Here is a 15515-nt window from a genome sequence, read left to right on the forward strand (position 1 = left end):
GTGCCAACGTTTAAAGCAGGGTGTGAATAATTCATAATCGCACAGAAAAAGCAGCTCAGCATGTTGTGATTTCTTGCAGAGCCACAGGTCGGGAGGTGTTTGACTGGATTCTGGATCAAGGCTATTATTCTGAGAGGGACACCAGCAATGTTATCAGACAGGTGATGGAGGCAGTTGCTTACCTGCACAGCCTGAAGATTGTTCATAGGAACCTGAAGGTAAACCACACAGTGCTCTCTGGTAGTCATCTAGTTCATAATTAATTAACCCTTTTATCCAGAAACTTTCACACAAGACACACAATTCTGATTTGGTTTTCGAATCTAAACTTTAGGACTGCACTTTTTGTGTAATGATATCAGATCTGTTTTTTATTGTTGTTAAAAATAATATAAATGAATAATAATAATAATAATAATAAATCATATCTGAGCAACACAGCAGTGTTTCATTACTGAATGGCTACTGAATGATTCAGCATTTTTGAACTGCCTATTTGAGTCAATGATTCAGTGGTCCATTCATAAAGAGAGGCAGTTGCTTCATTCTTGAATCAGCTGTCTGAATGAATTGTTTGAATGAATGTCTCAGTGACTCACTTATTAAGGCATTAAGTCACTTGCTGCCACCTACTGGCAGTTTTCTTTTATATTTAAAAGTAGGTTACAGTAGCTTATCTTTGCATTTTTTTTTTTTCAAAATTTGTATTTGTATATTTAAAAAACTGATTTAAAACACCAGGCTCATAATATTATTTATGCTGTTATAATTTTGCAGTGTGAATGCATTCATGCTACATTTTGTCTTCATTAAACGGTCTGTGTAAATGCATCTAAATTCCACTTCAGCTACTTCTGTTCTTCTGCATTGGAGAAATGGGTTTTGTTAATACTGATTTCATTTGATTGGTAACAGCCCTATATTGTTTTACTATATATGGTAAAATTATCAATTAAAAATGCCCTTTAAATAGGCAAAGAATTACCTAGAAAAAAGATAAATAAATTGTAGTATTCAGTAACTAAAGTCATATAAAACTGATTTCTCAAAAGAAAAAAAAAACGGGGCCAGTGAAAATGCTGAGTGGCTAGTAAATTTGGAAAACCCATAGCCAGGTAATGTCAAGCCCTGCTAATAATGTATTGTTCAGTAGTTCCTAAATTTTGCTCTAGAATGTTACTTGTTTTACATCAGCTGTCTTGACACACAAACAAAAGTCTGTTTTGAGAAAAGGAATTTCATGAAGCATCATGTCATCTTGTCATTCTCATTCCCTCTAGCTTGAGAATCTGGTGTATTACAACCGACTGAAACATTCCAAAATAGTCATCAGTGATTTCCATCTGGCAAAACTGGAGAATGGACTCATCAAGGAGCCCTGTGGAACCCCAGAGTATCTGGGTAAGAAGCTCTTTAAAACAGGCAAAACCTCTTTAAACACTCATGGGGCCAGTTGCAACAGATGGTCTTTATTGATGAACAACAATTTTTTTTTTTTTTTTTTTTTTTACAAGATTTTTGTTTACATGGGCATGCATTTATTAAAATTAGAATAGCAAACTGTGGCAGTCTGTGTCAATTTGTTGTTGTTTTTTAAATGCAGTGTCCTTGTTCATTTTTTTTTTCAACCAGCCCCAGAGGTTGTTGGGAGACAGAGATATGGCCGAGCTGTGGACTGCTGGGCCCTTGGTGTGATCATGTACATACTGTGAGTATATTCTCCCATAAACCAAAACCAGGAGCTCATAACACCTTCATTTACAGACAGCATTCAACTAGTCTTCCAGAGCCAGGCTTTTGATTATCAGCTGAAGTGTGGTCCACATTGTACCTTATTCTGACCAAAAACCCCCCACGCTGACTACAATGTGCTGTCTGAGGAGTAAATGCAAAACCGATGATACCTTATTAATAGATCAGAGTCATCTAATTCACACAGCGTTTCTGCAGGCTCCACAAAATCTGTACAATAATAAAAAAAATGCCAATATTATGCAAATTTTACGTGCAAAATGCATGTCAGGGAGCTGTGTGGGCATGAGAGTACCATTACCCAGATCCTTCTCACGGTTTGTAATGATTTCCCTCATCTCATGCACAGGCTCTCCGGAAATCCTCCTTTCTATGATGAAACTGATGATGATGATTATGAAAACCATGACAAGAACCTCTTCCGGAAGATTCTTGCTGGAGACTATGAGTTTGACTCACCATACTGGGATGAAATTTCAGACTCCGGTACTGTTAGTGAAGAATACTGATAAAATCTCACATGCTTAATAGATCACAAACTTGTCTTATGTAAACCTTGATTTTAAAGACATGATGTGACTGGTTAGTTGTGTTTGCATCTGACATTTTTTTCAATCCGCAGCTAAAAACTTAGTGTCACGTCTTATGGAGGTGGACCAGGATCAGAGACTGACTGCACAAGAAGCCATCAACCATGAATGGTACTGTACTTACAGTATCAATATACCTGACAATTACTGGTAACACTTTATTTTAAGGTGTCTGTTACACAGGTTACATTACTATTATAATAACAATTAAATATGCATAATTAAATGCAAGTGACCTTAAACCAAACCCTGATCCTAACCATATAGTAAGAACATGTAGTTAATTTATGATATAATTACACTGTAACAATGATACCTTAAAATAAAGTGTAACCCAATTACACAATACATTGGCATCCCTAACTACTGAGAAAAAAAATGTGTATGAAATACACCTCTGTTCAAAAGTTGGGGTTACATAAACTTTTGTATTATTTTTCAAAGTAGTCTCTTACTGTATTTTTACCATGCTGCAATGAAATGCAGTGAAAACAGTAATATTGTGTAATATATTATAATTTAAAATAAATGTGTTCTGTTTTAATAGATTTTAAAATGTATAATTTCCTGTGATGCAAAGCAGAATTTTCAGCATCATTACTCCAGTCTTTAGTGTCACACGATCCTTAAGAAATCAATTAAATTTGCAGATTTTCTGCCCAAGATTATCACCATTTTGCTTAATATTTAATTTTTCATGATTCTTTGATGACTTCAAAGTTTTTAAGTTTTTGTAACAATGCAATTGTCACTTGACCAACTTAATGCGGTATCATTACTGAACAAAAGCGTTTCTTTAAATAAAGAAAAAAATTTGACCCCAAACCTTTGAACATTACTGTATCTAAAAACAAGTTTTCAGTCCATATAATATGTTTTTTGTACCATTAAAGGATATCTGGAAATGCTGCATCAGACAAGAACATCAAGGAAAACGTGTGTGCACAAATCGAGAAGAACTTTGCTAAAGCTAAGTGGAAGGTAATTTCTAGATGAAGTTCATGCTTTTGTGTTAAGTTGATAGGTAATAATTGATAGCCTGAATGCACTGTAAGTCGATAAAAGCGTCTGCTAAATGCATAAATTTAATTTAATTTAATTTAAGTTGAGTTTGGCCAAATTACATTTGGATTACACCCTCACTGTAGAAAGCGGTACGGGTCACGACCATGATGAAGCGTCTCAGGGCACCAGAGCATCAGACGGCACCAGCAGCAGCACCTGATGTGTCCAACCCTGCAGCAGGGGTACAGGAAAACCCTCAAGCTCCATCAGAGGCCTCCACAGCCCCATCGAGTACTGCTGAAAGCAACTCGACGAGCACAGAAGCCCCCGCCGTGGAAGCAGCAGCACCAGCTGAGCCTGTTCTTCACACCCCAGCTCCAGAACAGCCCGATCCTACACCGCCATGCAACGGAGAGGCTTTAGCCTCCCTGCCATCAGACACAGGGGAGGGACAGAGTGGTTAATCTTGCTACCTCTCTCCCACCTGCGTTTAGAGCCCACACACTTGTACATAAGCAGCAAGCATGCTAACACTGATCCCGCAGCACATAGCATTAATCTCAACACGCTCTATCGTGAGCCGACTTCTAAAACATTTCCCGGCAAGCATCTGTTTTTTATTGAATCACAAAGCTGTGTGACGTGTATCAAAGGCTCTGGCCACTTTAACTTTGCGCAAAAGAAGAAAAAAGCTATTTTCTGCTTACATTAAGCCAAGATTAGAATCTTTAGCTCTGATCAGCATACATGTTTTAGGATAGATGATTAAAGCAGGCCTCATTTTATAAAAGTTATTTTTTATTTTATTGCATTGCAGTTTGTTAACGTCCATCTTGAGCAGGAGGACCGATACACAGCTTTGTGTGCGATGTATAGTTTCTGTAAATAGCTTACTAACCTCTGTAGATTAGACGTAGCCAAGAACAGCATGCTTTTACAAATCTGCTGTTTACGACACCAGATAACTGCTACATTCAGCTTCAGCTTTACATGGACATTTCATGTCTTGATCGAACACGCGCTCATGAAATGTTGTAATCAGTTTAAGGGGATTTATATGAAAAATACTTCGGCAGCAACTAAGGCGGCTAAATTCATCTCATAATGGCATTTTAATGGTTGAGACATGTGGCCCAATAAATGGAGCAGATTAGGTAAACATAAGAAATACCTCAGATCTGCTTGGTAGCTAGCCACATGAACAGTGGAAAATGTGATTTGTTCATATAATGTATTATATACTCATTTGCATACATTGTACATGTATTGTGTAATAATATACTTGTCCATTTTAAAAGTACACAGGTCTATAGCCACACACAGTGATCTTTGTTTTCAACAGAATTTCATCAATTACATTTTTTTTTTTTATTGCATCTCATTTTACTAATCCATAATGCACTTAAATACATTCTGAGATATTTCATTTATTAGAATTAAACATCAAATTATAAAACATATATAAATAATTTTTTTAATTCCAAATATGTAACAAGGACCATATATTGACTTATTCCTGTCAAGTAATTCACTTTTATTTATTTAGAGCTAAATATGATACAGATTGTTTCAAAGCATTATACTACTTAATTTGCACCCCCAATAAAAAAGATTAAAAAGGAAAAAAAACCTCTGGTAATTGTATTTAGATTTAAAAATTCATAAATGTTGTGTTTAGGATTATATTGAACAAAACATGTAAGAATCATAAACTTATTGTTAAACTAATTTCTGCAATAACTAAAATCTTATTGGCTGTTCATAAAGGGAATCAGGGTGATAACTTGGATTACAAAAATACATCCTCCCTGCAGCGCTCTACATTGGTTTGATATATTCCTGCCTAAAGCAGATAGTCTTAAACACTAATGATCCTAATTAAGTCTAGCCCCATTAACCAAACCCTAACCTTAACGATTTAAGATTTTAAAGCCGGTAGCTGTTTTTTTCGTCTTTACTTATTTTATAAAAATGTCTGCTGTCAGCAACAGACACCTCATCTTTCACACAGATCTTATTCATTAAATGTTCACGCTTCACTAGTACAGTATGTGGAGTTTACTGTCTGTTACTCTTGATGGCAGTACTGATTCATATCTTATTTGATGCATTCTACAGTAAATTTAAAGCTTATTATGTGCTGTCATGACTTTTACATAAACAGGTTGATGATGTTTTGTTTTCAGCATACAAAAATATTTAAATTTTAGAACAGAGAAATGACAGGTGATGTAGGATTAAAAGAACTTAACGAAAGCAAAATGAAACGGTCGACCTCTTAATATGAGCAATAGTCTACAACTGTGATACTGTGATGCTACTCTTAATGTCAGTGTCCATGTGAACACTCAGTTTCTGATTGGCATGTCCTCTGTTGAAGTTGACAGTGAAGGGTGAGAAGCTCAGGATTACATAGGAGAGATGAAGCCAATTCACCTATTGTACAATTATTAAATATAGGTGAACAAAAAAACAGTGATGAAAGTTTCCCCTCCAGTGGCCAACAATTTGTAATTGTTGAGCAGTGGTGACATGCTGTAATTTTCTAAACATCGCAGGAGTCAGTGGAGGTTTGAAAGTGGAAGGCCTTGACATGCAGTTATGCTGTCAGTGGTCTATTGATTTGAAGATGATGCACAGCATGGGGTGGCACGGGTTTCTACGGAAGTCAGCTTTGATATACATTGGATCTCACACGTGTCACTGTCAGTTTGTATCTTTCACTTCTTTTATCTTCTAAAATATTTCCTTTCCTTTCCTAAAATCTGTCCCGTACCTTTATTCGTTCGATCTACTCAGAGACTTAGAGACTTTTTTTTTTGTCTTTGATTTTGTATAAAAATGCTAAAAGCTCAGACCATTAAGACCTAAAATAAAAAGAGTGGTAAGTAATGTTTCATGTGGGTCTTGAAGAGTAAAACATTTTTTTATAGCATTCATGTATACTGAAACCACAGCTAGATACTGTGTTAAACAATTAAAAGCAATTTTTATTAACAGTGCTTCACTATTGCCTTTGGTGTTCGATGTCTGTTGATTTCCTCATTCTCTCTGATGTTCTTCTCAGAGTGGTTGACTGTGAACCTGTGAATACACTGGGGACTGGCCTCTCTTCACTTTAACCTCTGTATTCTTCAACTGACTTTCATGCTTTCAAAATAAACACATCCTGAATGATCATCCATTAGTTGTCGTATTTTTATATGTTGCATGTTACATGCTCCATGGAGCCAACAACTACTCTTAATGTAAGACACTGAGAATTAGATATGTTGTCAAAAATCTGTAAGAAGACCATGTCTTATTTTAAAAAGTAGACGGTTACATTAACGATCTTGGAATAGCATCTGCACATGGGGTCTTAGAGTAATTATTTGGCATGGTGGAATGTTGTGTCAGACTCATCCTTAACTGAAGTTATTTGTTGACACTGTTCTTCTCAACGTCTATTTGTGATGACATGATATATTAGAGGGAAAAAGGGTGAAAGGAAGTGAATAAATACTGTTTGATTTTGTAAATGGCATTGGGAGAATGTGAAAGTGAAGTTACAATGAAAGGCAAAATATTAATCAATTCCAGATATTACATGCAACAGTGCAAGTCTGGGTCTCTATCTATCTATCTATCTATCTATCTATCTATCTATCTATCTATCTATCTATCTATCTATCTATCTATCTATCTATCTATCTATCTATCTATCTATCTATCTATCTATCTATCTATCTGTCTGTCTGTCTGTCTGTCTGTCTGTCTGTCTGTCTGTCTGTCTGTCTGTCTGTCTGTCTGTCTATCTATCTATCTATCTATCTATCTATCTATCTATCTATCTATCTATCTATATCTATATGAAGTGAAAATGAGCCATATTTTCCATTTAACCAAAATATTATCTGGCCCTGTATACTTCCTAATTAGGTATAACAGTTAATGCAACAGTTAAACAATCTGCAACAGTATGCGTTAGACAGGCAGACAGACAGACAGACAGACAGACAGACATGGATGGATGGATGGATGGATGGATGGATGGATGGATGGATGGATGGATAGATAGATAGATAGATAGATAGATAGATAGATAGATAGATAGATAGATAGATAGATAGATAGATAGATAGATAGATAGATAGATAGATAGATAGATAGATAGATAGATAGATAGATATGGTTAGGGTCACTCAATCCTCACTCACAATTTTAATTAATAATGAGTTTTAGATTAATATTCCCTCTGTTTTTATTCTAAGACAACAAACTTAAAAATATAGAACCCATTAATAGCAGTTTGCCAACTCCTTTGCAGTGCAACAGAAAGCAAACATCTTAGGGGCTTAGTAAAGCTTGCCCTCTGCTGGTTCACATCATTTAGTACATCACATATAATTACGTCATTTAGTAAATAAATATTTAAAGATTATCAACCAGACAATAAGGAAATGACTTCTCTCTCTTCTTGTAATTAGATGTGAGAACATTTTATCCTCTGCCCAATGCATCACTTAACCTCAAAGTCTGAAAATGAATCCACATTTATCATCAGCATCTAACCCACTTTAAAGGATGTTTCTAATGACATCAAATTGAGTCTGTACTGGCCTACTAAGTTCCTGTCCAGACCACAGACTTTACAAATGTGACGTCCTGTACTTGATTTACCCTATTCTGAATGCTATAATAGCACTGCCAGGAATCTCTTCCTCTGAGTCACTGATCTCGGAACCTGATAATACCAGCAAACGTCTCTCCTAATGTCCTTCAAGACTTATCAGGTTACTTAAAAAGTGTTATTCCATGTGTTCATTTCTTTCCAGAGTGCTACACTTTTTAAAAACATCTGCTTGGGCAAAACATAAGCGATAAAAGTTATTCTGGAGCTTTCATGTCAGACTGATAAAGAGGTTTTTAAACAGTGAACAAAAGACTTTGTAAGCATGAATAGAGGCCTTTCCATAATAATGACAGCCTATGATGGCATGTTGAAAGGATGGCACCCCTTCCCCCTCTGAGATGGGTCAGGAGATAAGCATTCTGAGCCGTTCTATCCTCAGTGTGTTCAGCTATTCACTCCGATAATCATCCATCACCCCGGTGGGTGAGAACAGCCAGTCACTGCGACGACTGTGCCCACCACTGGCACTGAGACACCAGACACAGGGAATGATGGGAGCTATCAGATAAGACAGAGACAGAGGTTTGTGTGTTGGGGGACACAAATGGGACAAAAGAGGCTAGTGATGATGAGATCCGATTTTGCCTGAATGAGATGCCCGTGATGATGCCCACTGTGCCCAGAGAACAACAACAATGCAGTGACCGGCAGAAGTGCTGTATGTCCTCACTGGGAATGATGTTTAGTAACTGCAGGCACAAGTAAAGCCACTGAGAAAACTACAACAAAGCGCTGACATTTCAACACACATATTTTACCTAAAAGGATAGTTCACCCAATAATGAAAATTCAGTCAATAATTCTGTCTCATGTTGTTCCATCTTGGGAACCCAAATTAAGATATTTTTGATGAAATCCGAGAGCTTTCTGACCCTCCATAGAGAGCAATGTAACTGAAATGTTCCCAGACTCAGAAAAATAGAAAGGACATGGTTAAAATAGTCCTTGTGACATCAGTGGTTCATCTGTAATGTTACGAATATACAAGAATACCGTTTGTGCGCAAAGAAAACTTTATTCAACAATTCTTCTCTTCTATGTCACTGTCCACCACCATTATCAAGAGTACCACATCATATGCCAGTAGAGGTCTGACAGATATGGACAGATAAGACTAAATGTCCTTGAACACAGAGTCCAATTTTTTTCATATTCATCATCCTTTCCTATCTAAATGATTGCTACTGGATGCGAATGCAGAACATTTAAACTGATCCTACGGGAGTTTCGGAGGCAGTGTGTAATTGACACAACATCAGGGTCGAATTTATTTTTTAACGTGCAAAAATTTTGGACAACAATTTCAGATTCAGTGTGCAAAGACCTTTAGATTTACCTTTATCGAACTGATGGGAAAGCAAAAGTGTGGAGGCAAAAAGGAACTGCTTATGATCCATAACATACAACCTCATCTGTAAAGCATGGTGGAGGTTGAGTCATGGCATGGGCATCCTTGCACTCTCATCTTTATTGATGACTTCACAAATGATGGTAACAGCAGAATGTTCAATTTTGACATTTTTTCTTTACTCAGAATCAAAATATCATAGTTTCATTCTTATCTGTGCGATTTCTCTTTACAAGGTATTAGCATTCACTGGTTTGATTCGTTTTAACTAGTGTTGCGAATATATTTTAATCATTTCAAACAACGTATTGTAGTTGCTGTCTCATCTGACTCTTTTTCAGCTGTAAAACAATGACTTTATGCATAAAAAAACACAAAGGCGCAAGTGCGAGCTGAGCATGCATATGCGTGCAGTAGTTAGAAAAATCGGACTATACACGTTTTGTGCTGATTATGACATTTGCACCAGCAAACCAAAGTATTGGGGAATTTTTATTTTTATTTTTTATTAAAAAGAGAAATGAATAGGCTATGCAACTTTTTTTCTCAACACTTAAGCAGATTTTATATTTATTACTATTATTATTATTAGCTATACAACAATCACAAGTGAAACATACACTGCACAATAAAAAAGGCTAAATACACAAAGAAAATTCTTAAAGTAAATCCTTAAAGGTAAATGATCTAAAAAAAAAGTAATAATATCTTATGCAGTGTTATTTCTCATGAATTTATCTTGTTTTAGGGATTTTTAGATATTTTACTGGAAACTCAGACAAAATTAATTTGGAAGGAACGGGCAACCATTAGTTGCTGGTCTTTCTCTTTCTTTCTTTCTTTCTTTCTTTCTTTCTTTCTTTCTTTCTTTCTTTCTTTCTTTCTTTCTTTCTTTCTTTCTTTCTTTCTTTCTTTATTATTTTAATTATTTATAGAGCACAATTAAAACAACACTGTGTTGACCAATGTGCTGTACAAAAGCATCATAGGAAGAAACCAACATCCTCACCAACATCACAGGAAGAAAAAGAGTAATAAAAAGCAAGTAAAACAAACATCATAGAAAAAAAGGAGAGACACTTTTTTTTAAGTCAATGAGTGGAACCAAAGGCTAACTCCAATTAAATTATTTTTTAAAGAACCCAATGTAGGTAAAAGTCTAAGATATAAAGGCAAGCTATTCCAGCACATAGGGGACACCACTGAAAATGCCCGATCACCACTCAGCTTTAATCTTGCCATAGGGATGTCTAAAATCATCTGGTTTGATGACCTTAGATTCCTTTGAGGTTTGTATACATGTAATAGATCAGTTAAATAAGAGGGTGCCAGATTGATATACTAAGATAAGTAGTTTAAAATCGACTCTTTAGTGAACTGGAAGCCAATGTAGAGTAGCTAAAAAAAAGGTGTTATATGCTGGTGTTTATGAACACCTATCAATAATCTAGCAGCAGCATTCTGCACTAGTTGTAAGCAAGTTAACAGCGATTGGCTCACACCTGCATATAAAGAATTATAGTAATCCAGTCATACGAAAATAATGGCATGAATAAGCTTTTGAAAATTTCTGGTTGACAGAAATGGTTTTACCTAGCTAGTAATCTCAAATGAAAATAACAAGACTTAACCACCAAATTGATCTGTTTATCATATTTCAGAGAGACATCAAACTGAACCCCAAGATTTTTAAATACTGATTTACGGAAAGGAGTCAAGTTCAAATCCAAATCAGAAAAGAACTTGAAACTCAGAGTTTTCAAATCAAATTACCTTGGTCTTACTTGCATTTAGATTTATAGATCTGACATCCAAAGTTTAACTTCATGCAAACAATTTAGTAGTATCATCGTATCATAGTAGAGTATCATCGGCAAAACAATGAAAGGAAACTCCATGCTTTTGAAAAATAGAACCCAAGGGCAGCATATACAGTAAGAACAAGACTGGACCAAGAATTGAACCTTGGGGAACACCACAATTCAATGGAGCAGATTTAGAATAAGATTGACTGATATTAACTGAAAAGGTCCTATTAAAAAGAAATGATCTGAACCACTCAAGAGCTATGTCTCAGATACCCACAGTCTTTTTAAATAAGTAATAAGGATATTGTGATCAATAGTATCTAATGCTGCACTTAGATCTAGTAAAATTAAAATCACAGTCACCAGAGTCAACTGAAGTTAAAATGTCATTTGATACTTTGAGCAGGGCCATCTCTATGCTAATCAATCATTAGATTAAATCACCATTAGTAGCACGATTTATTGTAATGCTTTTTTCCTCAGTCAGAACAAATGTGGCAGACTTGATACTTGTTCAGATGACAATAGCTGGTGAAAATTCTTATTTGAGTCATATATTACAAGACGTAGGCTAGAATCTGTGATTGTGAAGTACAGTAAATATCCACATATACTCATCAAAACATTAGATTCATCCTTGCTGGAACCGTGCTAACGCACAACCCACGCAAGGAAGATAATTCTGCAAACAGTTGCAATTGCAGGTTTTCTAACAGAGATGGCGACGAAGAGGCAAAACTTAAGGACTGCAGCTTTAATAAACTGAATCATGCCATAAAAGAACGCACACTGGTCTACCCTGCTAACTTACATGGTAACTCTCTCTTGAGTCATGGATGTTAGCAAGACAACTAAGGCCCAATCCCAATTCTATTTTACACTTATCTGACTATTTTTCTTTAAGTAATCACTCTAAAAAGATAAACGCACAGACGCGAATACACGCAATTTCCCTTTCACTCTCTCTCTCTCTCTCTTGAATAGGCAATATGTCTCCTTTCTCTGACAAACCAATTTCAGGTATTGGAATCTCTACTAATGAGCTGATGACCTGAATCAGGTGTGTTTGATGCCTTCAGTACCAGGGTTGGGAACCTGTCTGTTGTTCATCACCACTGGACTTTTTTACTTTCTCTTGAGGAAGAAAAAAGGCAGGTGCTCAAACCCTCTTTGATGTCTATGCGTACATGATATTATATATCACTGTTACAGCGCAATCTGGACCTTGCCAGTTTCTGGTCATTACTTATATGCTTAACTTTTTAATTTTTGCATTTAAGAAAAAAAGTAATGCAGGTTTGGAATGACCTAAGGGTTGGAAAATGACAGATATATACTGTATCTATCTATCTATCTATCTATCTATCTATCTATCTATCTATCTATCTATCTATCTATATATTTTATTTATTTATTTATTTATTTATTTTTTTCATTTTTGGAAAGCTTTACTTTCTCAAACATACCAGCAAATCCATCCTCAGTCCTGTCAGCCCAGGATTCTTCCACCAAAAAAAAAAAAAAAAAACCTCCCCCGAGTCCGAGATCAAAGTATCAGCTGATGAAGAAAAAAAAAATGGCCAGCTGAATTACTATAAAATATAGAGCTTTAATTTATTAGTTAGCAACGGCAAGAGGGGAAAGAAAATACTTTACACAATTATCACAGTAACATCACCTGTGCATTTAGTCTCAAACTGATGACAAAATAAAAACACAAACATTTCTAAAGACACAACTTAAAAATACCAAAAATTGTACAACTATTTTCTCTCGCTGCAAGACACTGCTTCATAGTGGATTTGGGATCATGTGGTGCTTTTGTAGGAACAGTAACAATACCATCAACTGTTGAGGAAACAGTTAGTCAACATTTTAAGGTGAATAGTTGCCCTCTGTTTTGCCTGTAGCCTTCTGTCCAACCCGACCTGACCATAAAAATATGTGAACAGAAAGAACTGCAGCATAGCTATCTTTAATTTCGTAATCACAATACCACTACATAAATCATGCACACAATGAAAAGCCAGCTTCCCAAGACCTAGAGTAGTTTAAAACTGTGATAAAATGCACTATACAGTGTGAACACATTTTGAAAATGAATGTAGGTTTTGTCATATATCAGGATGTGTCTTTTATAATATTGTAGCCTACACCAGTTTATTTAAATTCATATTTAGGCTATGTGCCATAATTAGCTGAATCTCACAAAACAATCCCAGATCATATTTCACCCCAAACTAAAATGGAATCTAATTATATATAATTGTTGCTAAAGCGAGTCTCATGTCACCAGTTTTGCATTGTGACATTTCCCTCTTTAAATATAATTATCATAATATCATATATATATATATATATATATATATATATATATATATTATTTTTTTTTTTTTCACCATAATGAGAAAATTAGTATAAGAACATTAAAACATAGGGGGGAATTTGCTCACTTTATATGGAAATAATAATTTAAAAGAATGGCTTTTTTTACTTTTTTTAATAGGTGAAATATGACCTGGAGGTGCTTTCCCATTTGTGCATTCATGACATCATCATGGTGCGAGTTGGTTTGTGCTTTTAGTCTTTTCAAAAGTGGCATTAAAACAATAATAGCTTACTAAGAGCCCTCAGCAGCTGTTTTACATTTGTCAAAACAGTCACAAAAAAAATTGTTCCATGAAACTTGATTACCTTACAAACATTTGTGCAATGAAACAGATGCGTTGTGCATACAGAGTGACATTAGGAAGACAATATGAGCTGGTGTATCATTGGAACCAATGAGGGACCAGAATGCACTTAGGGGTGGGACTAGTGGTGAGGTGTATTATGATGTCAGCGTCTCCAGCCCTGCCTTTTCTGAATGTCTTTCCATGTGAAGAGTCCAAGGGGGAAGATTCATCCCCGTTCGCTCTTTCCATACTCATACCCCTCAAGTTCAACATAGTTCATAGTCTTTGAATTTACGTCAATTTATACGAGTCGTCAATGCCCCGAAAATGGAAATTGGAGATTTTTTTTGTTTTGTTTGAAGTTGTGACAATAAAAATAATATAACAATAATATATTCCCGTTAGGTACTTATACACAAAGAGCATTGATTTTTCTATTTAAGTACAAAGAAATCCACAGAATGGTACTATATACAACCTACAATAAATACTGTGTATGATATCATCTTTATGTGTAAAAGGGAATTCCATTTGTTGCTTGCAAAGTTTGGTTTCATTTTATGGAAGTTGTTGTTTTTTTTTTTTTTTACAGGTTTTCCTCTTTTATAAGTCTTTTCTATAAGGCCGGGGGGAGGAAATCTCCTCATGTCTCCTCCTGGTCCCCATGATGTCTGCGATTCCTCGGTTTCTTCTGTTCCTTCAGCTCTTTGAGGTCTTTGGCCTTGATTACTCCCGTCAGAGAGTCTCCATATTGCCAATAGTCTTGGCAGTACTGGTTTATGAGGCCCATCTCAGGCTGACTGAGGATGGTCAGAAGGTCTTTGTATTGTCCGGCGCTGGGGGTCCAGGGGCTGGACTGGAGAGAAGATGTCACAGGACTGCCTGATTCCACCAGGATGTTGTTGACGGCCTGGCTGGTCAAGACCACCAGCTGAAGTTTCACCAAAGTGTGCTTGAAGTTCTTCTCTGTGGCTGTGCAGACGTAGATGCCAGAGTCGGAGGACTGGAGGGAACGTAGTAGCAAGCCTTGATCTGTCTTTAACACGCGCTCGTCGGTACGGACCTGAAGTAACACACACACAAACAGCCATGAGTAATAAAGCAATGAACTTTGGAGGTGTCATTGGGACTGCTTATTGATCTATTACTGTTCCATATGGAAATGATGGTTGGCCGATACCAATAAGCAATAGTTATCTTTATGATATGGCTAATAACTAGATGCATTTTCCATGCAGATTTACAGATACTATATATATATATATATATATATATATTTTTTTTTTTAATGCAATTAAACAACATTACAAACATATTTGTAAATTATATCAATTATACATTGAATTATAGAATTATAAATATTAAATGACTTCATTTTTACTATATACTGTGATTATATTATTGTAATATAATCTAATATTTATATAATATATATAAATTGTAACAAATTATATAATAATTATATATACAATTATATTTAATATTATATATTAAATAATATATTTTAAATATTATACAAAGTATTTATATTTATTATTATTATTTTATTATTATTTTATTTCCTTTATAACATACATTATGCATATATCTGTAGAGAAAGAGAGAGTTTAATTACATGAAAATTATAATTGTATATGTACAATATTTTATATTAAAAACACC

General features: G+C 35.3%; 2 protein-coding genes across 3 annotated transcripts in view; one reads left to right on the forward strand and one right to left on the reverse strand.

Moving 5' to 3' along the window:
* LOC132126295 (caM kinase-like vesicle-associated protein) overlaps positions 1-4692 on the forward strand; it is a 43561-nt gene extending 38869 nt beyond the window's left edge. The window contains exons 5-11 of the mRNA XM_059537475.1: positions 80-218; positions 1281-1401; positions 1633-1708; positions 2102-2238; positions 2375-2453; positions 3236-3323; positions 3491-4692. Coding sequence (XP_059393458.1) covers positions 80-218; positions 1281-1401; positions 1633-1708; positions 2102-2238; positions 2375-2453; positions 3236-3323; positions 3491-3811 — 961 coding nt within the window. The 3' untranslated portion in view covers positions 3812-4692. The remainder of the gene's footprint in view (positions 1-79; positions 219-1280; positions 1402-1632; positions 1709-2101; positions 2239-2374; positions 2454-3235; positions 3324-3490) is intronic.
* Positions 4693-13137: 8445 nt separating this feature from the next.
* Positions 13138-15515, reverse strand: part of sema3fb (sema domain, immunoglobulin domain (Ig), short basic domain, secreted, (semaphorin) 3Fb) — a 75547-nt gene continuing 73169 nt past the window's right edge. For both annotated transcript variants that reach the window (XM_059537779.1, XM_059537778.1), the window contains one exon: positions 13138-14916. In XM_059537779.1, the coding sequence (XP_059393762.1) occupies positions 14497-14916 (420 nt within the window). In that variant the 3' untranslated portion in view covers positions 13138-14496. The remainder of the gene's footprint in view (positions 14917-15515) is intronic.

This window comes from Carassius carassius, chromosome 44 (genome assembly GCF_963082965.1).
Source record: "Carassius carassius chromosome 44, fCarCar2.1, whole genome shotgun sequence".
Lineage (NCBI taxonomy): Eukaryota > Metazoa > Chordata > Actinopteri > Cypriniformes > Cyprinidae > Carassius > Carassius carassius.